This window comes from Dipodomys spectabilis, unplaced genomic scaffold (assembly GCF_019054845.1).
Source record: "Dipodomys spectabilis isolate Male_0828 unplaced genomic scaffold, ASM1905484v1 ptg000365l, whole genome shotgun sequence".
NCBI classification, from domain to species: domain Eukaryota; kingdom Metazoa; phylum Chordata; class Mammalia; order Rodentia; family Heteromyidae; genus Dipodomys; species Dipodomys spectabilis.
This window is the reverse complement of record NW_024871042.1, coordinates 13065855-13091742: the sequence shown is the minus strand read 5'-3', so window position 1 is coordinate 13091742 and position 25888 is coordinate 13065855. Positions and strand designations below refer to the sequence as shown.

The 25888-nt window shown below is 45.4% G+C and overlaps 1 protein-coding gene and 2 pseudogenes across 1 annotated transcript in view; 1 reads left to right on the top strand and 2 right to left on the bottom strand.

Moving 5' to 3' along the window:
- The first annotated feature begins 5651 nt into the window (after positions 1 to 5651).
- On the top strand, positions 5652 to 6402 carry LOC122096040 (annotated as a pseudogene).
- Positions 6403 to 9466: 3064 nt separating this feature from the next.
- Positions 9467 to 9570, bottom strand: LOC122096171 (annotated as a pseudogene).
- A 2686-nt stretch (positions 9571 to 12256) lies between these two features.
- Glb1 (galactosidase beta 1) overlaps positions 12257 to 25888 on the bottom strand; it is a 108993-nt gene continuing 95361 nt past the window's right edge. Inside the window, exon 16 of the mRNA XM_042666401.1 lies at positions 12257 to 12789. Within this exon, the coding sequence (XP_042522335.1) occupies positions 12541 to 12789 (249 nt within the window). The 3' untranslated portion in view covers positions 12257 to 12540. The remainder of the gene's footprint in view (positions 12790 to 25888) is intronic.

The following is a 25888-nucleotide window of genomic DNA, read 5'->3' as shown; positions in this document are numbered from 1 at the left end:
AAAAATAAAAGGCCCAGGGCGCTCAGACTGGAAGACAGGTCAGTTTCCTCTCTGTCCTGCCTACTTCCTCTTCTGCACAGGGCCCATGGACTGCTCTGCCAACATGATGCTTGCCCATAGTCTGAACTCTGACACAGTGCCTGGATATTTATGCGGCCTTTCCTGATTAAAGCATGGGAATTGCTGCTCCGCTTCCCATGGCCATCATTAATGACTCCTTAGTGAGCACCAGGTTCCTGGCCTTGGGGGGGGGGGGGACATTCCAGGACCCCAATGCAGTCCTGGAAGTGAAGATAGCACTGGACCTATGTATTCTCCTTTCTTCTTTCTCTACCTATGATAAAGGTGTTTTGTTTTGTGTTGTCTGAGTTGGTGCTAGTACTGGGGCTTGAACTCAGGGCCTCATGCTCTCACTTGGCTTTGTCTGCTCCAGGCTAGTGCTCTACAGTTGAGCCACATCTCCACTTTCAGCTTTTAGCTGATTAATTGAATATAAGAGACTCACAGAGCTTTCTGCCTGGACCTGTGATCCTTAGACCTCAGCCTTGTGAGTAGTCAGGATTCTAGGTGTGAGCTACCAGCACCAGCTAAAGTCTGATTTATAAATTAGGCAAGGGAAGAAATTAATAACGGATAACATGGAACAATCGTAACAATAACTAATGTAAGTTATGTGAAGGTGTCACTCCTTGAATACGCCCATTATTAATTGGATTTGAGGGCTGTAGTGGAGATGGAAAGCAAAGCGATGGATGAGGAGGTTCGACTGTATATACACTGAGGATGCTACTCAGTGTTGCCTTGAACAGGCTGCGGTTAGGCTGACAGGAGAAGAAAGCTAGGGGATGGAGAACAAGTGGCCCCTAACAGGAAAGGGCCTAGGAAAACCAGAAGACTCGGGGCTGGGAAGGTGGCTCAGTGGTAGAGCACTTGCCTTGCATTCATGAGGCCCTGGGTTCAATTCCTCAGCACCACATAAACAGAAAAAGCTGGAAGTGGTGCTGTGGCTCAAGTGGTAGAGCACTAGCCTTGAGCTGAAGAGCTGAGGGACAGCGCCCAGGCCCAGAATTCAGGCACCATGACTGGCTCCCCCCCTCCCCCCCCCAAAAAAAAAAGAAAAAAAAAACCAGAAGACTCCTTTTGGAGGGAGTGTTTCTCCTCATCCAACTGTGCTTAGCGGACTCAGCGTGAAGAGGAGGAAACATTGTTCTGTAAGTGGGAGATGAAAGGACACCCCCCCACCTCCATCCCTCACCCCCCCCCCCAGGACCCACAGTAACATCATCAAAATGAACAAATGACCTCATCAGTTCAGTTTTCAGGAGGGGAAATCAGTTTTTGTGTTGCAGGCTCCTATACCAGGTAGTCCATGGGACTCCTAACGAATTTTGTAATGAAACGTTAAAATATCGTTTATAAAAGTTGGGCAGCCGGGCACCGATGGCTCACGCCTGTAATCCTAGCTATTTAGGAGGCTGAGATCTGAGGATTGTGGTTTGAAACCAGCCTGGGAAGGAAAGTCCTTGAGACTCTAATTTCCAATTAACCACCAGAAAACCAGAAGTGGCCCAGTAGCTCCAAGTGGTAGAGTGCTAGACTTGAGCAAAAAAGCTCAGGGACACCTTCAAGCCCTATGACCCCCCTCAAAAACAAAATTTTTTTAAAGGTGGGGCATTGGTGGCTCACGCCTGTAATCCTAGTTACTCAGGAGGCTGAGATCTGAGGATCACAGTGCCACGTCAGCTTAGGAAGACACATGTGAGACACTTCTTTCCAATTAACCAGCAAAAAAGCCAGAATTGGAGGTGTGGCTCAGGTGGTAGAACAACAAGCAACACCAAGGCTGTTGAGTTCAAGCCCCAATATTAGCACCAAAAAAAAAAAAGTCTAGGCTCAATGGATTGTACCTGTATCACAGCTACTCAGGAGACAGAAATCAGGAAGATCTCAGTTCAGGGCTAGCCTGGGCAAAAGTTAAGTGATACCCAATCGTAACAAATTGGTTTGTTTTTGTTTTTTTGGGGTCTGGTCGTGGGGTCTGAACTCTGGGCCTAGGCGTTGTCCCTCAGCTCTTCAGCTCAAGGCTAGCGCTCTACCACTTGAGCCACAGTGCCACTTCCAGCTTTTTCTGCTTATGTGGTGCTGAGGAATCGAACCCAGAGCCTCAGGCATGCAAGGCAAGTGCTCTACCACTGAGCCCACCTTCCCAGCCCAATCGTAACAAATTGGTTGAAGTACAGCATGTCTGTTATTTTAGTTACATGGGAGCCACGGATAGGAGGAACATGGCCTGAAGGCAAAACATAAGACCTGATCCAGAAAATAAAGCAAAAAGAGCCTGGGGAATCGTTCATGTAGCAGAGCACATTCCTAATAAGCACAAAATTCTGCATCCAAAGCCCAATACCACTAGAAAGAAATTGTTTCAAAAAATGAAGTGCTGAGCCAGGTGCCGGTGGCTCACGCCTGTAATCCTAGTTACTCAGGAGGCTGAGATCTGAGGATTGTGGGTCAGAGCCAGCCCAGGCAGAAAAGTCCTTGAGACTCTTATCTCCAGTGAACCATCAGAAAACTGGAAGTGGCACTGTGGCTCAAGTGGTAGAATGCTAACCTTGAGCTGAAGAGCTGAGGGACAACACCCAGGCCGAGTTCAAGCCCCATGACCAAAAAAAAAAAAAAAAAAAGTCGTTGGGACTAAGAGTAATAGAGGAGGTGAATTTGATCCAAGTACATTATATGCATGTATGGAAAACAGCACATGAAAGCCTTTTGTACAGTTATATACACTAGAAATAAGTAAGAATTTTGTCAGAGGCCAGTGACTCATGTCTGTAACCTTAGTGATTCAGAAGGCTAAGATCTGAGGGTTATGACTCATGACTCAAAGCCAGGCCAGGCCAGAAAGTCCGAATTCACCACTCAAAGAAGCACCAGTCTTGAGCAAAAAAAAGCTAAGGGATAGTACCCAAGACCTGAGTTCAAGCCTCAGGCCAGCACACAAACAAAACAACCAAGTGCCCTGTGGGTAAGGAAAGGAGATGCCACTGGAGAGACTTCCAGTTAAGGACCAGGGAACAGAAGCCTTCTGGAAGGGAAGAATTTGGAATGTTGAACAGATTAAGAGCTCTGCAGGCCAGTCCTTGAGCCCAGAGTCCCTCCAGTAGGCCTGCGCTGCCCACTGCAGTCCCAGCTCATTGTCAGAGCCCCCTTTTTCCTTTCTGTGTAGGCCCCTGGTCTGTGTTCTGGTTCACACAAGACATATCCTTCACTGTGTGTGTGTGTGTGTGTGTGTGTGTGTGTGTGTGCGCGCGCGCATATGTGTGTGTGAGAGAGAGAGGGAGAGAGTACATGTTCACATGCGTGTGGGTGGTGTGTGTATGTTGAACTCAGGGCCTTGAGCTCTTGCTTAGCATTTTCCCTCGATGACGTTTCTACCATTTGAGCCACTCCTCCACTTACGACTTTTTGCTGGTTAACTGGAGACAGTAGTCTTTCAGATTTGTCTGTCCTACCTAGCTTTTTGTGTGTGTGTGTGTGTGTGTGTGTGTGTGTGTGTGTTGTGGAGTTTGAACTCTGGGCATGGGCACTGTCCCTGAGCTCTTTAGCTCAAGGCTAATGCTCTACCACTTGAGCCACTTCTAGTCCTGCCTGGGCTGGCTTTGAACCACAATCCTTAGATCTCAGCCTCCTGAGTAGCTAGGAATACAGGTGTGAGCCACTGACACCCGATTACATCATTTAATTTGAAAAGCCTATGAAGTGAGGACCATAAGAGGATGCTTGCTGAGGGAAAAGTGAATCACCTGGGTTTGTGTTCTTAGAGCCTGCTCTGTTCAGCCTTAGGAGACAACACTGCTGGTTTGGGAGTCTCAGGACATGAACTTCCTCCCCCATGGGAAAGCCCCTGGCGGGGCAACGGTCTGATGAGAAACCAGTCCAGATTTTCACTGGGTTATTTACAGCCAGAAAGCCACCAGACATCCAACTCTATATAGCAAGATTCAGGCAGGGACAGCCCAGTTAAATGGGGACAGGAAATGGGTCCACACGTTAGTCACCTGCTCCCATCCATCCTTTGGACATTGACCTGACTTGCCTGTCCCCATATGCACTCAGCCCACATTGAGCAATTCTACCATAGATCAGACAGCTCCTTCTCATGACTAAAAAGTGACTTCAGAAATTGACTCCTTTTTCATAAAAGGGAGAGAAAATACCACACAAGATCATTTCCTATTTGTGTCATCTGATAAAAGTCACATCACTTATTTGGAAACATTTGAAAAAACAAAAAATAACCCAGTCTTAGACAAAAGCTCAACAATCTCATTCTGAATAAGCTGGATTTACTGAGAAACAAAGATACATTGAAAAGACAAATAGAGAAAGTTACTAAACAACCTCATGTAGAGAAGGGAAAAGGGCAGAAGCAGAAAGGATCTGCCCCTGTACCTGTTCATCATCCTTAGCACTTTCTTCAAACATCAAATATATCCATGTGTAAGGACTCATACCTGTAATCTTAGCTACTGGGAAGGCTGAGCTCTGGGGACTGAGGTTCAAGCCCAGCCCAGACAGAAATATCTAAGAGATTTCATTTCCAAAATGACCAGCAAAAAGCCAGGCTCAGAGAGACAAAATGATGGATATTTTCTCTCATATGATGAAGCTAGATCTAAAATATTGGGACATGATAAATAATACAGGTCTCTAGGCATTCACACACAGTGAAATCAAAAGAAGTTATTCTTAGGAGAGGAACTCTGGGCCTGGGCGCTGTCCCTCAGCTCTTCAGCTCAAGGCTAGCGCTCTACCACTTGAGCCACAGCGCCACTTCTGGCTTTTTTCTTTTTGCTTATGTGGTGCTGAGGAATGGAACCCGGGGCCTCATGCATGCAAGGCAAGCGCTCTACCACTGAGCCACCTTCCCAGCCCCGCCTATGTGATTTTTATCATGAAAAAGAATATCTGTCAAAATGAACTCCAGAAAATGGAAATGAGGCTTTTTCTATTTTGCTGTTATTTTCTTTCATGCATGATTTGTTTGTCTATATGTCTTTGGAGTAAAAGGGGAGGCACAGAATGGAGGGACAAAGGGTGAATAAACGCAGTGTTGGGACTCACTGGACCCTATGTGGCAAATAAACTTCCCAACGTGTGGGTGGGATGAGAGGGAAACACTGGGAGAAAGCAAGGGAAGGGGTGATATTGTCCAAAAGGAAATGTACTCTTTAACTGACTTACGTAACTACAGCCCCTCTGTTTTTAGCATTTTCAAATAAAAATAATTTTAAAAAATTCAAAAAAAGCCAGGCTGGGGGTGTGGCTCAAGTGGTAGAGCATCAAGCAAGCAAACAAGTCAAGGAAGCATGAGACCCTAAGTTTAAGCCCTGATATCATCATCAGAAAAAAAATCCCCATGATCACAGAAAGAATTGAATAGGGCATCCATGTCAGCATTATTCATAATAGTACAAAGGGGAGCTATTTCAAAGGCATAGTATACAGCAATAAACAGGAACCAGTTCCGGACATGCCACCATATTGAGTGAGCTTCAAGAGTGTATGTGATGCTCAATGAAAGAAGTCAGACAAGGAATATGGTACTTTGTTGTCCCAGTTATCTAAAATTTCTAAAAAGGCCACCCTAGTGTACTTGAAGATGGCAGCAGTTGCTGAGAGGTTGCTCCAGGCCTCAGTTGCCTGGCATGCAAGCACCATCTCTCAGGGCATTTCTGCCTCTGCAGCCCTTAGGCTTCTAGAAGAACGTGTTTGACATACCTACTGTGGTCTGGCTCTACTCAAGCAAAATTCACCTTTAGCACTAGTTCCTTATCTTCTGCTCCTGCTGTCACTCAGCAGATACCTTACTTTAAAGGCACAGCTGTTGTCCACAGAGTGCAAAGAGCTTAGTCTTGCTGACTTTCAGGGGAAATACTGGGTGCTTTTCTTCTGTCCTTTGGATTTCACCTTTGTGTGTCCTACAGACATTGTTGTTTCTGGTGACAAAGCCAATGAGTTTCATGAAGTGACCTGTGAGGTCCTCACAGTTTTGGTGGACTCCCACTTTAGCCATCTTGCCTGGATCAATACACCAAGGAGGAATGGAGGCTTTGGCCAGATGAACATTGCATTCTTGTTGGATTTAACCAATTTCCCCAGACCGTGGCGTGCTGTTGGAAGGCCCTGGCCTTGCACTCAGAGGTCTCTTCACAGTTGACCCCAATAGTGTCATCAAGCATATGAGTGTCAGTGACCTACCTGCCAATGGGCCGGAGCATGGAAGAGACGTTCCCGTCTGTGGAAACCCATGGAGAAGTCTGCCCTGCAAACTGGACACCGCATTCCCCTACAATCAAGCCAAGCTCAAAGAATACTTGGAGAAGGCCCATCAGGAGATGACCTGTGTGTACCTGAGGCCTCACTACCTCAGCAGGTGCCCTTTTGGCATTTCAAAGATTATTTATAGAAGGAAAAACCCAATCATGCTTGTATTTATAGATGTTACTCTTTTTTTTAAACAAAGAAAACCCTCTTGTTTCCATTTCCTGGAGAGATATTACTCTTAATGTTTTCTTTTTTGTAAAGCTGAATAAGACTTTGTCCGGTGATTAGTTGCTAAGAAGTCTGTCCTTGACAATGTCTTTTTTTTTTTTTTTTTGTCTTGGGGCTTGAACTCTGGACCTGGACACTGTCCCTGAGCTCCTTTTGCTCAAGGCTAGCACTCTACCACTTGAGCCACAGCACCACTTTTAATTTTCTGGTGGTTAATTGGAAATAAGAGTCTCACACTTTCCTGCCCCGGCTGGCTCTGAACCATGATCCTCAGATCTCAGCCTCCTGAGAAGGTAGAATTACAGGCAAGAGCCACTGGTGCCTGGCTGTGCCTGGCTTCTTGGCAATGTCTTTATTGATCATGTCTTCAATGGGCAAAGGAAACACTCTTTTTCCTTAGTTTTAGTCTCTGAACCTTAGCTGCACCAAAGTTATACAAGCACAGAATGGTTCCGTCTAAGGGTCCTGATTTTTCTTCCTGAAGTTCTTTGTATTAAACTGAATTTCCTCTAAGGCAACATAGCTTTACGTTATTAGGCTCTGTTGTCTAAGCTAACACTCAAAATGGATGTCTATGTGCTGGAAATAAATGTGAATCGAGACTAAAACATGGTGGCAATGTGACTTCCGTGACTGATCACGCATGACCCTGCCCGGGTTTATAATGTACAGTCACTTTACTTATTCATTTGCTGATTTCATTCAGTGGGTATTTTCAGATAATAATTAGATGTAATTATAAAGGATTAAATACAGAGATTGAGTTTTGATTCAAGTGCTTGATGTAAAATATATCATAAAAATAAACTTACTTTAAATTTTTTTTTAAATGGCAAAAGTATAGAGAGAAAAAGACTCCAGAGCACAGACAGCTGGCATGGAGGTGGAAGGGCGGCCTCAGTGCCAATGGGTGTGAAGGAACTTTCTGTGGTGAAGCCATTGTTCTAACCCCAGGGAATGGGCAAGGCAAGCTGTATAAATTCAGTAAAATACATGTAACTCAGCCTTAGTATGAATTTTAGAGTATGTAATTTGGACCTCAATAAAACAAAATGTGCACCAGGCACCAGTGGCTCACACCTATAATCCTAGCTACTCAGGAGGCTGAGATCTGAGGATCACGGTTCAAAGCCAGTCTTGGCAGAAAAGTCAGTGAGGTTTTTAGATAACTGTTAACCACCAGAAAACCGGAAGTGGTGCTGTGGCTCAAGTAGTAGAACTAGCCTTAAGCAAAAGGAGTTCAGGGACAGCACGGAGGCCCAGAGTTCAAGCCCAAGGACCAGTCCCCCCACCACCCCCAAAAAGTGCTACAGGTTATATAATTGTGGGCTACACAGAGCCAAAAAAGACAAAGGCCAAGGCTGCAGGGGTCATCTTCAGGTTATAGAGAATGCCTATTTTTCTAAGACGTGTATGGCTGGCTTAGCCCAGCTCTGCTTCGGAATTCCTGAGATATTAAAATAATCTTAAAAGCCAGGTGCTGGTGGCTCACACCTGTAATTCTAGCTACTCAGGAGGCTGAGATCTGAGGATTGGTGTTTGAAGCCAGCCCGAACAGGACACTCTGTGATTCTTCTCTCCAATAAACTACTCAAAAAAGCCAGAAGTGGCACTGTGGCTCAAGTGGTAAAATGCTCACCTTGAGCAAAAGAAGCTTGGGGCAAGAACCCAGACCGAGTTTAAACCCCATGACCGGCAAAAAAATAAAAATCTTAAAGATCAGTTCATGAGAAAAAGGTGAACAGAGCAGGTAACAAAGATGCTGTCACCCCAGGTACTAGTGGCTCACACCTAAATCCTAGGTACTCAGGAGGCTGAGATTTGAGGATTGTATTTCAAAGCAGCCCAGGTAGGAAAGTTTGTGAGACTCTTACCTCCAATTAACTACTACAAAATTGGAAGTGAAGGTGAGTCAAATGATAGAGCGCTGGCTTTGAGTGAAAAAGTTAAGGGACAGTGACCAGGCCCTAAGTTCAAGCCTCAGTATCAGCATACATGCATGCACGCACAAACCCACACACAGAAGTCACAGATGGTAAATGGAAGCCCATGAGAGCAGCAGAGTGTCAGATGGTTTGTGTGGAGGCTACATGCCTCCACATATGTATTACATATATATTAAGATTTTCCTTTCCAGACGCCTCTTGAGCAAGGTATGGCACAGTAGAGAAGGTGGGCAGCCCTGAAGACTCTGGAGGATATACCAGTTTTGTTTTGCTTGCTGGTCCTGGGGCTTGAAATCTGGGCCTGGGTGCTGTCCGTGAGCTTTTGTGTGCAAGGCTAGTGCTTTGCCACTGGAGCCATAGCTTCACGTCTGGCTTTTTGTGGTTAATTGGACATAAGAGTCTCACAGACTTTTCTGCCTGGGCTGGCTTCAAACTGCCATCCTCAGATCTCAACCTCCTGAGTAGTTAGGATCACAGACCGTGAGCCACTGGCACCCAGTGATATACTATTTTTGTTTTAATGTGTCTTTTAATATATATTTTTTTTATTGTAAAGATACTGTACAGAGGAGTTACTGTTACATGAGTATGGTAATGAGTACATTTTTTTTTTTTGTCGGTCATGGGGCTTGAACTCTGGCCTTGGGCGCTGTCCCTCAGGTCTTCAGTTCAAGGCGAGGGCTCTACCGCTTGAGCCACAGCACCACTTCCCGTTTTCTAGTGGTTTATTGGAGATAAGAGTCTCACGGACTTTCCTGCCCAGGCTGGCTTTGAAACATGATCCCATGGGGGAAGAACATACAAAAGAAACAAAAAAAAAAATCACATAGTACATTATAAGTACATTAAAAAACAACAGCAATAAAGATAAACCTCTTGTGTCCCTATCTTGGGGTTCATTTCGCTTAGCATCATCTTATATCGTCATATGGACATAGCTTTTGACTTTTCTGCTTTTCCTAGACATAAATACATGGTTAGATGCCACAAAGTAGGTGGTAATGTCTTAACTGTATGCATGTTGTCAGGCTTAAAGGGAGTGCTAACCTCTTCTCCTTTCATACAACACTGTTTTAATGTGTTTTGGACAAGGTCCAGCTGTGTAACCATGTGGCCTGGAACTCATACTTCTCCTGCCTCTGGATCCTGAATGCAAGAATTAGAGGTATGGGGCTGGGAAAGTGGCTCAGTGGTAGAGTGCTTGCCTTGCATGCATGAGGCCCTGGATTCGATTCCTCAGCACCACATAAGCAAAAAGAAAAAAGCCTGAAGTGGCGCTGTGGCTCAAGTGGTAGAGCGCTAGCCTTGAGCTGAAGAGCTGAGGGACAGCGCCCAGACCCAGAGTTCAGGCCTCATGATTGGCAAAAAAAAAAAAAAAAGAATTAAAGGAATGAACCAATGAGCCTGGCTTAGACCAGGTTAAAAACCAACTCTCATGCCAGGGTGTGGCTCAAGTGGTAGAACACTGAGTCTAAACTCCAGAATGAGCAAAAAAATAAATAAGCAATACCAGCTATCTTTTACTCAAGTGTTAAATATTTTCATCTGTCATATGGGTTTACTGCTACTTACCCCGTGGTGTGGCTCTAAAGATCAAGTGCACTTCAAGAAGGCACCCTTCCTGTCCTGGAGACCATGTGTGTGACTGAGGCAGAAAAGCATGGTTTACTAATGGAGGAGTGCTTTCACAGGACTCTGTGCCCGCCCCCCCCCCCGCCCCCCTCTAGTGTTTGTCTGTCCTGATTGTTCCATGTGTTCACTAATTTAGCTGAGGAAGAGGCTGTGAGTCCACAAAACACTCTCAGCCAGCAGAGTGTACAAACATGTGGAAAAAGGTACTGTGGAAAATAAACTTAAGGGGCTGGGAGGGTGGCTTAGTGGTAGAGTGCTTGCCTGGGTTCTCTTCCACAATACCACATCAACAGAAAAAGCCAAAGTGGTGCTGTGGCTCAAGCGATAGAATGCTAGCCTTGAGTAGAAGCAGCTCAGGGACAGTGCCCAGGCTCTGAGTTTGAGCCCCAAGACTGGCAAAAAATAAAGAAAAGAAAGAAAAGAAACACGTGTTAGCCTCAGTTTATCTCAACGCATACGTACCTTCAGCAGTTGGCTCACCCCATTTTAAATTCCCTGCTGAATTACCGATTTGTGCCTCTGAGAGGAAAGACCACTGCCATGTACATATGGACCAACATAACAAATCTTCTTCTCCCTCCTTTGTGAAAACTATGTATTCTCTATAAAGTATTCTCAATGAAAGACAGAAAAGTAAATAACCACTCAGGAACCCCCCAATATAACCATACGAAGGTTTTGTTGGTCCAATTCTGAAATTTTCCTATGCAATGCAAGCAGGAATCAACATCTCATGATGTCTAGATACTAGACCCAGACAATCTGGGATCAAACTCCATCTCTACTACCTATAGCTCTATGGTCTGATAAACCAGCAAGCCAACAATCAGATCTTATAAGAGGTGTGTAAATTAAATATGGTCTTCAGCTGGGCACTGGTGGCTCATGCATGTAGTCCTAGCGACTCAGAGGCTGAGGTCTGGGACTGAGGTTCAAAGCCAGCCAGTGACGTTGTGGCTCAAGTGGGAGAGTGCCAATCTTGAGGGAAAAAGGCAGGTTAAAGCATCAGAACCCAAGTTCCAGCTCCAGTAGTGGAAAAACAAATCACACATATATATCATATAGATCACATACATATACACACATATACAGGATATATATGTATATGATAATGGTCTCAAGGGCTGTGCATAGTATAAACAAGTACTCAAGAAAGGAGCACTACAATTCCATATACATTATTCAACAGCATGGCCCTGTTGGCATGTCATGCACACATGCCCACACCCATGTGTGCCTGCCACTGGCATGTATATAATAGTACAGTGAGTATGCAGATATGCACTGTTCTTTTTTTTTTTTTGTCGGTCATGGGGCTTGAACTCTGGGCCTGGGCGCTGTCCCTCAGCTCTTCAGCTCAAGGCGAGCGCTCTACCACTTGAGCTACAGCGCCACTTCCGGTTTTCTGGTGGTTTATTGGAGATAGGAGTTTCACGGTCTCTCTTGCCCGGGCTGGCTTTGAACCGCGATCCTCAGATCTCAGCCTCCTGAGTAGCTAGGATTACAGGCGTGAGCCACCAGCGCCCGGCTTGCACTGTTCTTAAGACTAGTGTTTTCGCATGAACATCTGCATCATAATTTTATTCTTTTTTAATTTTATTGTGTGTGTATGTGTGTGTGTACATTGGTACTGGGGTGCTGTCCATTAGCTTTTTCCCTCAGTGCTGGTGGCTCTACCACTTGGGTCACAACTCTACTTCCAGCTTTTTGGTGGCTAGTTGGAAATAAGAGTCTCATAAGGGTTGGCTTTGAACTGTGATCCTCAGATCTCAGCTTCCTGAATAGCAAGGATTACTGGCTTGCATCATCATATTCATGGTCAGCTACCATTCTACCATGCAGATGGACTATACTAGCTACAAGGTGAGTTGATCACACAGGTTGCGTGCATAATTGCTATGAGATGTAATTAGGCGTTACCTGGTAGTTATCACAGAAATTCAAGAGCAAGTCAAATAAGGATCAGAAACGCAGCAGTCCACTAGATCAAATCAGGCCCATTTACGATTTCTTTGAACCTCCAGCAAGTGAAGTGGCTTATGCAGCCCACTCAAGTCTAGTTATGATTTAAGTCAGACAAGAACCGTTTAATACCAGCTCCAACATTAAACAAAAGAAAGGAACACCATTGAGTACAAATTTTATTTAGCAAAAAGACAACATGATTCTTCCAAAATCAAAATCAGTGACATTTTTTCAGGCTTCCCTCTTTGCTGATTTGTTTGTGACTGCGCTGTCATCTCCCTTAAGTTCAAGGGAGAGAGGGAGTCAGGCACGGTGGGGCTCTAGGGAAACCTCCAGTGACAACCCTACATTTATTTTCCAGTCTAAGTCTCTAGAGAGTGTCGGCTCTACGGGGGAACTCATGAGGGATGGGCAGGACGGGATGTCCAGGAAGCCTCAACCATCACTTGTGGTTCTCTGTCAGGCCTAGGATTTGGTCCGTCTCCTCTGTGCTAATAACTGGCTCATCCACCAGTTCAACGATACACGGTTCCAAGGCGTGGATCCTGCAGGGTGCCCACTCCAGTTCCAACACTGTGATGTTGTTGGGTGCTGACGTGGTCAGGATGTGCTGTGGCACAAATAAGGTCTTCTGGGGTCCTCGTGCTGGCCAATAGCGGCCAAGGTTAAAGCCATTGATCCACACCTGACCCTGAAGAGAGACAGAGGGATATAAAACTATCAACCCAGGGTGAGGTGACAGCTTTGAGTTACCTCATCTTGGTCACATGTCCACTCAGTTTCTCAGATGAGTAGTAGAACAATGAGGACAGAAGGAAAGAGCGGATGTCTACCCAGCGTATGACAGACCCTGAGAAACACTCATGTTCACATCCCACAGAGTAAGTCAGTGATCAAAAACCACCTGCTGGATTAAGTCATTTAGAGAAAGGATGACAGTTTCACACTTCTCAGAACTATTTTACTTTTTTTTTTTTAAACCACGGGATGTTATCTCCATCCATCCTAAAAGATATACTCAATGACTTGAGAGTCACTAGCTTTATATCAGCCTAAGATCTGCCAGGGCCTTGATTTACAGTAATAGAGAACAGTAGCGCTGACTTACGATAGAGGGAGAAAATGCCTGTGAAAGTAGATGACAGCACATGAGGCACACAGCACAGAGGCTCAGGTTTCAGTGACACCTTCTTGGCCAAGGACAAATAGAGCCAGGGAACAAAAATGAGCTTTGCAGATGTTCTACATCGATGAGTGAATCAAGAGCATGTGGAACATATGTACAATGGAATTGTATTCGTCGATCAGAAAGGATAATAGACCATTTTCAGGGAAAGGGATGGACCTAGAAAAAATTACGTTAAGTAAGTTGGGCCCATGTATCAGAGAGCCCATGTATCTCTCACATGTGGAAGTTGGATCTAAATACAAACATACATAATAACATAGATGGGGGTTTATGCCTAGACACAAACACTGAAGGATGGTAACCATTGGACTCTTCAGTCCAAGGATGTGATTCCTCTTAACAACCAACAACCTGTTTAACAAGATGAATACCAGGAAGCAGAAAATATGTTTTGAGGGGGAGGACAAAAGGAATGGAGGGAGGAAGGGTGAGCAAATGCAGCCAGTATATTCAATGCACATTATGTAAAAACTGAACTACGTAACTTGAGGGTAGGGACAGGAGGGGGAAAGTGGGGGAGCACGAAGGAAGGGGTGACATTGATAAAAGACACATTGTATTTATAACCTAACTTACGGAATTGAAGCCTCTTTGTACAAGTACTTAATAATAATAACAAAACAACAAAAAATCTTGAGCTTTGGTCTTGTCTCGCATCTTCGTATCTAAGAGAATGGCCCTCAATCCCTTGTGCTCAATGGTGTGCACTGACCTGCTAAGTAGGCCAGGAGCCATTCTGAGTCCCCATGGCTAGGTGGCTGGGGATTGGGACTGGTGCAAAGAGAACTGAGCAGAGCCTGGGAAGGTGACATAGAAGCCACTGCTGCTTCTCCTAGGAAATCACCATGGTTGGCCTCGGGCGGATAGCAGTCTCTGGCATGTTCTAGTTTACTGATGGGTCTCCTGGGCGCCACACCTTCTATATCTTCCTGACTGCGGGTCCTGCTGGCCAACAAGCAGAGCAGCTGTAGCTGCTCCCTCAAATCCTACTGGAGTCTGGACTTGGATTGTGTGTGCATGTGCGCATGTGCTCAAGCACTCAGTGCCGGCCTCAAGTTTTTGCTTAGCTTTTCTGCTCAAGGCTGGTACTCTATCACTTGAGCCATACCTCTGTGTCTGGCTTTTTGCAGGAGAATTGGAAATGAGAGTCTCTCAGATTTGTCTTCAGAGGATCTTGGCTCAAAGCGTCCTGAGTAGCTAGGATTAAAGGCATAAGCCACAAGTACGCTGCTAGGACTTACTTTCAGATTCCCTTTGGTCCCTGCCTAGGGCTCAGGAGAACAGGGGAGGTACGTGTCACACTTCTGGTTCACCTTCCCAGCCCCTTCCCCTCTAAGCAGGTCTGGTTCCTTGAAATGACTGCAGAGAGTAGCTGGCTCCTCTTCCCAGAATGAACCGTGACAGATATAAACCGCCGATGGCAGCAGCCTACTTTCTTTCCTCTTCACCCACTCTTCCTTCCTATCCACACCTGTTACCTGGGTCTGGGCTAATTTGCTGACCGCAGCGCTGATGCCTGGAGAAGGCCTATGATCTCATTATCAGACCACAGTCCCTCCACCTCCCTCCATCCTCTCAGCCAGTCTGCTCAAGGAGTCCTAATCAATGCGCTGTTAGATGACAGCAGCCTCCTTTCAGCCCTTCACATCTTCTACCAACTCCAGAACCACTGTCTCCTCTGCTCCATATCCAGTTCATCTGAATGCTGGCCTGCCTAGCAGCCGGTCTCCATACATTTCCTGCTTTCATCCTCCTATGACCCACGGCTCATGTTTCTTCCTCTCTTGCCTCCTCTGCTCTGCCCTTGCTCCCTCAGCTCTCCATGAGGGCTTTTCTCTACCGCTTTAATGCACCATGCCCATCTCACCTGCAAATCACTCATCTCCAGGCCTCAGCACTGTCTCCACATCTGCAACTTTTGGGGGTTGTAAGCCACAATTGTACCTCATCTTCTCAAGAGGCAGAGCTGTGATCCTCCTGATCCAGGACTTCTCAGTCCAAGTCTCCCATCATCTCTTCACTCTCTTATTGTATCTTCCTTTCCTTTTCTTCTCCCCGCTTTTTCCCTCCCCCCATCTCCCCATTCTCCTTCTTTCCCATCACCAGAAAGGCACATCACGGCATCCCATTGTTTGATGACTAGTCTAGCAATTATTTCAAGCAATATTGGCTTTATGAAGAGAAAGGTGGGATTCTCAGTACTGTATGTTCAATATAGCCTTATTCATTAGATAATAATTGTCATTCTGCCTGAGAAAAGGATTTACTGAAGAGATGACATGAAGCCGGAATACAAAAGATACTTCTTGTTTCTCAGCTTTCCATTCAAGATTTTTAAAAATTTATTTTTACTTTTTTGCTGGTCTTGGGGCTTAAACTCTGGCCCTGTGTGTTGTCCCTGAGCTTCTTTTTGGCTCAAGGAGAGTGCTCTACCACTGGAGCCACAGTACTACTTCAAACCACAATCCTCAGATCTCAGCATCCTGAGTAACTAGGATTACAGACACGAGCCACTGGTGCCCAGCTTCCATTCAAGATTTTTAAAAAGTATATTACACACTGAAAGAAAAATAAAATGCCTGAGTTCCTTCCTTGACTTGGCCCTATCAAAAAATACTTTAGGTGGGCACTGGTGGCTCACATTTATAACTCTAGTTACTCAGAAGCCTGAGATCTGAAAATTGCAGTTTGAAACCAGCCCAGGCTGGGAAGTCTGGGAGACTCTCACCTTCAATTCACCACTTCCTGCAAAAAAGCCCCCAAAACAAAATAAAACAAAAAACAAAAAAAACTGGAAGGAGAGCTATGGCTCTAAGTGGTAGAACACTAGTCTCAAGCATAAAAGCTCAGGGACAGCGCCCAGGCCCTGAATCAAGCCCCATGACCAACCAAAAGAAAAAACAAAACCCAAAGTGGAGGTTTGGCCAAATCTTAAGCATAAATGAGTTCAAGCTTTAGGACTAGCATCCCTGCCCTCTCTCCACCAAATAGTACTTTAAACCAGGCCCCAACAGCTCACATCTGTAATTCTAGCTACTTAGGAGGCTGAGATCTGAGGATCACAGTTCAAAGTGAGCAGGGGCAGACAAATCTGAGAAACTCTTATGTCCAATTAACCACCAAAAAAGCTGGAGGTGGGGCTGGGGCTCAAGTGGTAGAGTGCTAGTCTTGAGTAAAAACAGCTCTTTCAGAGCAGGGTGCCGGTGGCTCACGCCCTATAATCCTAGTTACTCAAGAGGCTGAGATCTGAGGATCACAGTTCAAAGCCAGCCCGGGCAGGAAAGTCCGTGAGACTCTTATCTCCAATAAACCACTAGAAAACTGGAAGTGGCGCTGTGGCTCGATGGTAGAGCACTCGCCTTGAACTGAAGAGCACAGGGACACCTCCCAAGCCCAGAGTTCAAGCCCTATGACTGACCAAAAAAAACCCCAAAACCAAAACACAGCTCAGAGAGAGATGGAGGCCTGGAGTTCAAGCCCAAAAACTTGCATGAATGTGTGTGTGTGTGCATACACACACGCACACATATACACTCACTCAAAAGCATTTTAAGAACTTGGCCGCTCAGCCTGGGCAGAAAAAAGCCTGTGAGATTCTTCAACTACCAACCAAAAAGCTGCAAGTGGAGGTGTAGCTCAACTGGTAGAGCACCCAGCTGTGAGCAAGAAACCCAAGTGAGAGCACTGAGTTCAAGCCCCAGTACTGCTACCTTCCCCCCAAAAAAGAAAAAACCTGTTTAAAGTATACTGTATGGCAGGTGCTGGTGGCTCATGCTTATAGTCCTAGCTACTCAGGGGCTGGGAAGGTGGCTCCATGGTAGAGTGGTTGCCTTGCATGCATGAGGCCCTGGGTTCAATTCCTCAGCACCACATAGCAGATAAAGCCAGAAGTGGTGCTGTGGCTCAAGTGGTAGAGCGCTTGCCTTGTGCTGAAGAGCTGAGGGACAGTGCCCAGGCCCAGAGTTCAGGCTCCATGACCGACAAAAATAAATAAATAAATAAATAATCCTAGCTACACAGAAGGCTGAGATCTGAGGATTGTGGTTTGAAGCCAGCCTGGGCAGGAAAGTCCATGAAACTCTTATCTTCAATTAGCCAATAGAAACTTGGAAGGGTGCTGTGGCTCAAAATGGTAGAGCACTAGTCTTGAGCCAAAAATCTCAGACAGTGCCTAGGCCCTGAGTTCAAGCCCCACAGCTGACATAATTAGTTAATTAATAACTTTTAAAATATTCTGTATGTATCCATGAAATTACCACAGTGAACATTTCTTGTACTATTAATGTATGTTAATTTTAAAAACACTTTAAAAGAATGGAAGTTAGACAGGCACTGATGGCTCACGCCTATAATTCTATCTCCTATAATCATGCCTATAATCCTAGGAGACTGATATCTGAGAATCATGGTTCAAAGCCAGCCCAGGCAAGAAAGTCTGTGAGATTCTTACCTCTACCTACCAGAAAAGCTCAAAGTGGAGCTGTAGCTCAAATAGTAGAACACTAGCTCAGGGACAGCTCCCAGGCCCTGAGTTTAAGCCCCCAAGACAGACAGACAGACAGACAGACACACACACACACACACACAGACACAGACACACACACACACACACACACGAAGACTAGAAGTAAAAAATTCTAAATATGTATGTTCATGTGTATATATGTACACATGTATATGTGAACATATACACATATGTTATATGATCTATATGTTCTGATTTTTCTCTTTTAAAGTTATGCTGAAATTATTGGTAAATGTGACCTGAAGGAAGATAGCCTCCAAATTCATATGGTAAACTCTACAGAAAAACAAGCCTTTGTAGCACATATTAGTGGCTTCCGGGGTGTCCAGAGGCTGAACCAGCTGCCATAGCTCCTGACACGTCTGCCTCTGACATCGCTTGGTATCCGGGTGCTTCCTACCCCCTTGCTCCCAACATTGAGGTGACAATCATAGAGGAATTCCCAGAAATGCCCACCCTGCTTCTTACTGCATCACCAATGAGTATGCCTGGGTATGTCCATCTGTCTTTTAATTTACCTGAATTTATCTTAATATTATCAGGAGGATATAAAATTTCAATACTATTTTAAGTTGTAGTTTACATTTTTTCAACTGTTTTTCCTGGGAGTACCTTTAAAAGTGGGACAAACACTACACAATCTGAAGGACATTTACTCATGTGGAAGAGTTGAAAAAGATGAAGGTCCAGTTCTGAAGTGGACAAAGGTTTTCAATACACATAACTCATAAACTGGAGAGTTAACTTGTGAGAAATAAAATTAAATAAGCAATAAAGGAATCCAGGAGTTGGTGGCTCATAGCTGTAATTGTAGCTACTCAAGAGACTGAGATCTGATCATTGAGCTTCAACACTAGCCAAGGCAGGGGAAGGAAAGTCTGTGAGAATCTTTGTTGTTGTTAGTCTTGGGTCATGACCTTGGGGCCTGGGCCCTGTTCCTGAGATTTTTTTGCTTAAGGCTAGAGCTTGGCTACTTGAGTCACAGCTCTGCTTCCAGTTTTTAGGTAGTTAATTGGAGATAAAAAAGTCTCATGGATTTTCTCTAGGCTTCAAACCAAGATCCTTTTCCATCTCAGCCTCCTGAATAATTAGGAATAGATGAGTGAGCCACCAGCTCCTGGCTATCTGAGACTCTCATCTCCAATTAACCACTAGAAAAGCTGGAAGTAAAGGTGTGGCTCAGGTGCCAGTCTTGAATGCAAAAGCTTAGGGACGGTGCCCAGGCCTTGAGTTCAAGCCCCACAATCGACAAAGAGAAAGAAAGAAAGAAAAGAAAGAAAAAAAAGAGAAGAAAAGAAAAAAGAAACACTAAATCTTATATTGGGTAAGCATAATTACAAATTGGGGCAAATAGAGTTTAAAAAAAAAAGCCCCTTAAGTTTAAAATGAAAGGGAGGAGGTCAAACAGCACAAAGCCATTGCGGAATATAGATCAACAACAATAAAGGTAAAGGTCATTATCGTTTGCAGCTCCCTCCCTGCAGAGCTAGAATCAGTTTCTCTATCCTCAGATCTGGCAGATCTGACATGTCTTGTTTTGGTCAAAGGATATGGATGAAGTGTCCTGTGCTGGGCTGGGATGTGGCTTAGTGGTGGAGTGCTTGCTTAGCATGCATGAAGCCCTGGGCCCATTCCTCAGTACCACATACGCAGAAAAAGCCGGAAGGGGTGCTGTGACTCAAGTGGTACAGTGCTAGCCTTGAGCAAAAGAAGCTCAAGGACTGGCAAAAGAAAAGAAAAGAAAAGAAGTGTCATTTGAATTTTGACTTGGGCCAAGAGGGGGGGGGGAGAGGGAGAGAGGGGAAGAGAGAGAGGGAGTTCCAGCGTTTTGGCATTTAACTAGAGATGAGTCTCACAGACTTTCCTGCCCTGACTGGCTTCAAACCACAGTCCTCAGATCTCAGCCTCTTGAGTAGCTAGGAGTATAGGCGTGAGTCCCCAGTGCCTAGCGGCCATGCGGATTTTTGTTCTTTGAGTCCTGCCTCACATAATGTGCATAGGCTGAGGTGGCTCTTTTTTTTTTTTTTTTGAGGTCTGCTCTTGAGTGACAGGGACCCAGCCCGATCTTCTTGGTAGCCCAACTGATGGCCAGCTGACAGCCAAGGTTTCATGTCCACCCCAGCAGAATCATGCAGTTTGCAAATACTCGATTGCGAACTAAATCATTTAATTGCTTTAAACCACAAAAGGTAACTGATAGACATCTCCAGTGCCACAAAGCATCTTTGCATACTTTACAGGAAAGTAAATCAGATCTACAAACTAAACTTTTTTTTGTCAGTCATGGGCCTTGAACTCAGGGACTGGGCACCATCCCTGAGCTTTTTTCACTCAAGGCTAGAGCACTCTACCATGGAGCCACAATTTTCTGGTGGTTAATTGGAGATAAGTGTCTTACAGACTTTCCTGCCTGGGTTGGATTTGAACCATGATTCTCAGATCTCAGTCTCCTGAGTACTTAGGATTACAGGCGTGAGCCACCAGTACCTGGCCTACAAACTAAGTTTAAAACTGTAGGGTACAGGGCTTGGAGTGTGACTGAGCATTACAATACTTCCCTATCAAAGCAGAGACTGAGTTCAATCCTAGTACTACCAAAAAAAGGAAAAAAAAAAAGTAAGGTCATCCTATTTGTCAATTCCTCTTTCACTGATCAATCCCCCAAAGTTCCCCAGCCATGTCAGTGGGTCTCATGGTTAAGGCAGAGGATACCCAGGCGTACTCTGCCGAGCAATCAGCAAGTAGATATGTTTCAAATGTGGATGCTCATGTTCTTCTTTCCCACAGGTGGACTTTCCCAGTCCTCACCATTACACTCAAGTCTAAGCTTCGTCCCTACCCCCTTCTCCAGCAGAAGGGCAGCTTTCAGGGCTGACAGGGAGGAAAAGCTATTTCATCTCTTTCAAGCCAGCAATGCTGGCCTACAATGCCCCTTGAGGTTCCTAAGAGCTGGAAGATGGAAATGAGGGTCTCGCCAACTCAGTGGTAAGGATGACATACCATAAAATGAAGGAGTGGCCCCAGGTCCAGGACTTAAGGACCATACATAAAAAGAAGCCTGAAAAGGAAGACAGCCCTGAGGAAAGGCTAGGAGAACAGCTGTCCGAGTGGCTGTGGCAGGTATTGAAGGTCTGAGAAATATCTGGGGAATGTGTTACCCTGGCAAAAGCCATCTCAGAAGGGTGTGGGAGAAGAGTAGAAGTTCTTGCCCACCTTCCTCCACTGCGAGGAGTCTTATCTGCTGGGTCCCTTGATGAACAGCCCACCTGTGTTCACTGGTGTCTTATGGACAGGGTAAAAATGGCTGACCTCTTCACACTAAACTCTAGATGATGCTCATTCAGTGTGAAACAGAAAGCCACATCTGGCCAGAAAAATCAGAACTGATCTTGTCTCATGAATCACGTTTATCAGTGACTTCATTCACTAAATCAAGTGTAACCAATTTGTAACAAATGAAGCATAAAAGTTAAGTGGCCTTATCGAGTGCGGCTCATGCCTGTAATCCTAGCTACTAAGGAGGCTGAGCCCTGAGGATCACGGTTCAAAGCTAGCCCAGGCAGGAAAGTCTGTAGGACTCCCATCTCCAGTTAACCACCAGAAAAGTGGAAGTGGTGCTGTGTGTCAAGTGATAGAGTGCTCAGGTACAGTGCCTAGGCCAAGAATTCAAGCCCCACAACTAACAACAACAACAACAATAATAGTTAAGTGGCTTCCTCTACTGATGGAAAGGGTTAGGGGTTAGTGTAATATGGGTTGGTCAGGCACCAGTGGCTCACGCCTGTAATCCTAGCTACTTAGGAAGCTGAAATCTGAAAATCACAGATTGAACCTAGCTGAGGCAGAAAAGTTGGTAAGACTCTTATGGCTGAGGTTTTAGGCATCATTTGGCCCATTCTCCTTACCTCTACACAAAACCATCTGTCAAAGTGGGAGAAGTCAGCAGTGTGGGGGAAGAGGTCTGTCTGATTATCCAGAAGTCTGGAGCTAAGGGTGTTCTCACCGAATGCTAACCACCATGTCTGCTCAGCATGCACTATATCTTCAGAACTATTCAACTTGGATTCCCAAATCTCCTGGGTGGGCTTTTTCTTTTTTTTTTTAAAGTTAATTTGCTTTATTGTTATTATAGAGGTAATATACAGAGGGGTTACATTTACATGAGTCAGGTAAGTAAGTATATTTCCTTTTGCACAGTGTCATCTGTTCCCTCATTCTCTCTCTCCCTGGACGGGCTTTTCTGTGTGTGAAGCTTTATTGACAGATATTTATCCACATACACACCCACACACAATTCAAGGAAAGATGAGACTATTGTTAATATCTTAGGACAAGTTCTAAAACTACCCCTCAGGAACTCCTAAGGAACAGCAGGGCCTTTTAGACAGCTGACTCCCCAAAGTGCAGAATTTCCTCTCATAATCAATTGCACTCTGCAGCTGGAGACATCACCTCATGGAAACCAGTTGCTGTCTTCAAGTAACAATATCAACTTCTCTGGAACCAAGGTAAACCAGAACTGAGGTAATGACCAGCCAGGCAACCTGGAACCAAGGCTCTTAAACTATGTATCTCGTTATCGCCTGCCCTTAATTGTTTCTCTACTTGAACCTACTGCTCATGTCTGTACAGTGAAGATGGCTGAAGGGGAAGGGTCATCTTCCCACAGCATCATTCACCAAATCTTTTTCTTGCATCTCTCTTTCTCTCTCTCTTTCCTCCTCCTCCTCCCTCCCTCCTCCTCCTCCTTCTCCTTTTTGTTGGTTTGTTGGTCATGGGGCTTGAACTCTGGGCCTGGGCACTATCCCTCAGCTCTTCAGCTCAAGGTAAGCACTCTACCACTTGAACCACAGCGCCCCTTCCAGTTTTCTGGTGGTTTATTGGAGATATGAGTTTCACAGATTTTCCTGCACAGGCTGACTTTGAACCACAGTCCTCAGATGTCAGCCTCCTGAGTAGCCAGGATTACAGGAGTGAGCCACTGGGGGAGGAGGGGGGCTTCTTCCATATTCCTTTTCGAAGATTTTCCTATCTTTTTGTTGTTGTTGGTCATGGCAGGATTGAACCCAGGGCCTGGGTGGTGACCCTGAGCTATTTTTTTTTTCTTTCGCTCAAGGTTAGTACTCTCCCACTTTGAGCCACAGCACCATGTCCAGTTTTCTGGTGGTTAATTGGAGATAGGAGTCTCTCAGATACTCCTGCCTGGCTGGCTTGGAACAGCAATCCTCAGGTCTCAGCCTCCAGCATAGCTAGGATTACAGGTGTGAGCCACTGGCGCCCAGCTTTCCAATCACTCTTACTGCACTCATGTCTTGCCTGAATTCTTCCTATATTACAACACAAGGACTAAAGTTGAGTTAGAGGTGCAAAATTTCTGATAAAATATTGGAGTTTGAACTTAGGGGCCTGAGCTTGCTACTTTTGAGCCACACCTTTGCCCTGTTTTGTATGTAGAAAATGGTCTCGCTGCCTGCCTGAGCACACTCCTGGGCTGTGAACCCACTACTTAGGCTTCCTGTTGTTGCTGGGATCAAGGTATGAACCACTGCATCCAGCTGCCCTCTTTGGAAATGGATCCCTGGGCTGGGCTGGTACCAATATCCTCTCAACCTCAGCCTCCCTCAGAGTTTGGGAGGACAGGTTGTGCATTACTATACCCAGTCATGAGCTAAAGATATCTATTTATCTATCAATCGATAGATTTTTTTTTTTTTTTTTTGGTCGGTCATGGGGCCTGAACTTTAGGCCTAGATGCTGTCCCTCAGCTCTTCAGCTGAAGGCCAGTGCTCTACAACTTAAGCCACAGTGCCATTTCCGGCTTTTTCTGCTGCTGTGGTGCTAAGGAATTGAACCCAGGGCCTCATGCATGCAAGGCAAGCGCTATACTACTGAGCTACCTTCCCAGCTCAAGATTTTTTTTTTTTAACTTTCTGACCTTGTATCACAATCCTCCTGTTCTCAGTCTCCAAAGTAGCAAGGATTACAGGTATAAGCTACCTGCACCAGGCTCAGCATGTTTGTGTGTTTGGGTCCCTGTGTGTGTTCCGTTACTGGAGCTTGAACTCAGGACCTTGCATTCACGTTTGAATTTCTTCACTCAAGGATGGTGGTACTCTACCACATGAGCCACACTTCCGCTCCACACTTCCACTTCTGGCTTTTTGCTGGCTAATGAAAGCTAAGAGTCTCTTGTCTTTGCAGGTTAATCTTTTGAATAACTAGGATTACAGGTGTGAACCACCAGTGCCCAGCTTCAGCATGTCTTTGTTTTTGTGCCAGTACTGGGGCTTGAACTGGGGTTGTGGGCACTGGCCCTGAGCTCCTTTGCTCAAGGCTAGTGCTCTAGTACTTAGGCCAGAGCTCCACTTCCAACACTTTGTGGTTAACTGGAGAGAAGAGTCTCATGGGCTTTTCCTGCGCTGGGTAGCTTTGAACCATGCTCCTCAGATCTACCATGGGTTTTGATGTGGACATTTTGGCCACAGCAGTGGTCTTTTGTGACTTACTTAGTCTAAGGCTTGTGTGTGTGTGTGTGTGTGTGTGTGTGTGTGTGTGTGTGTGAGTGTGCACTTGCACCAGTCCTGAGGCTTGAACTCAGAGTCTTGGACACTGTCCCCAAACTTCTTTCACTCAAGGCTAGTACTCTACCACTTGAGCCACAGCACCACTTCCGTCTTTTTCTGTTTATGTGGTACTGAGGAATGGAACCCAGGGCTTCATGCATGCTAGGCAAGCACTCTACCACTGAGCCACCTTCCCAGCCCCCAGTCTAAGGCTGCTGAGGTTCTTCCATGTTGTAAACATGTATCAGCACCGAGGCAAGGTATAGAAGAGGAAACCGGGAAATTATTTTCTACAATTACCAAAAGGGCCAGCAGCCTTCTGGGTGTTGGTGGAGCACACCTGTAATCCTAGCTACTCAGGAGGCTGAGATTTGAGGATTGCGGTTCAAAGCCAGCCCAGGCAGGAAGTCTATGAGACTCTCATCTCCAATAAACCACTCAGAAAACCAGAAGTGGCACTGTAGCTCAAGTGGTAGAGTGTTAGCCTTGAGCTGAAGAGCTAAGGGACAGCTTCCAGGCCCAGAGCTCAAGCCCCACAACCAACAACAACAATAACAACAAAACTAAGAAGCAAATTGAAAAAGCTCCCAGCATACCTCCTTTTTAATATTGAGTTGCACAACTATGAGGCATATAAGGGGCCAGCTAAATCTTCCTCCTTTGAGGTAGGCACTGACTCTTCATCCTTGTAAGCCTAGCTACTCAGAAGGCTGAGATCTGAGGATCCAAGCTTACAGCTCAAAACAGCCTGGAAAGGAAAGTCTGGGAGACTCTGATCTCTAATTAACCACCAAAAGCTGGAAGTGGAGCAGTGGCTCAAGTGGGAGAGTGCCAGTCTTCAGCAGAAAAAGCTAAGGGATAGAGCTCAGACTGGCGCGTGCACATGAGCGTGCGTGCACACATGTGCGCACACACACACACACAATTATCAAATCTTTCTCCTTTGAGATGGTAAAAAATCTGAGATCTCCATGAATGGGTAGAGACAGAAAGAATGAAAGTATATATCTGGCCAAAGGAAGTCCTAAAGGTTTACCTGTGCTTTGGTTAGGCTTCACCCATCCTACCCCCTAAAACCATTGTCTGAAGAATTAGTATCTTATTGGACTGACAGGTATTCTCCTGTCTCAGAAAGAATAAAAGCTACAGATAGGAACTACTATTTTAGGTTCCATTTCCTGCATGGGGAACAGGAAATACTTCTCTCTCTCTTTTTAAATCTCTCCTTACTTTAACTCTGCTATACTAAAGTAAACCCTTGCTAGACTGTTCAGCTGGTGAGACTCTTTTTATAAGACACCTGAAATGCTTTATAACAGAGGACCTGAAGTTCCTGTGATTTTGTGGGCATACTGCAAAGCCAAGGGAAACCCTCACCTATCCCCCAGGGACAATCAGGCTGACCAAATAAGCAAACACCATGCTTGGATAATGAGTCCAAGCTCCTTGGATAATGAGTCCAGGCTTTTGACATCCTGTGCCATGCCCCTGCCTTTCCACATGGACTTAGAGC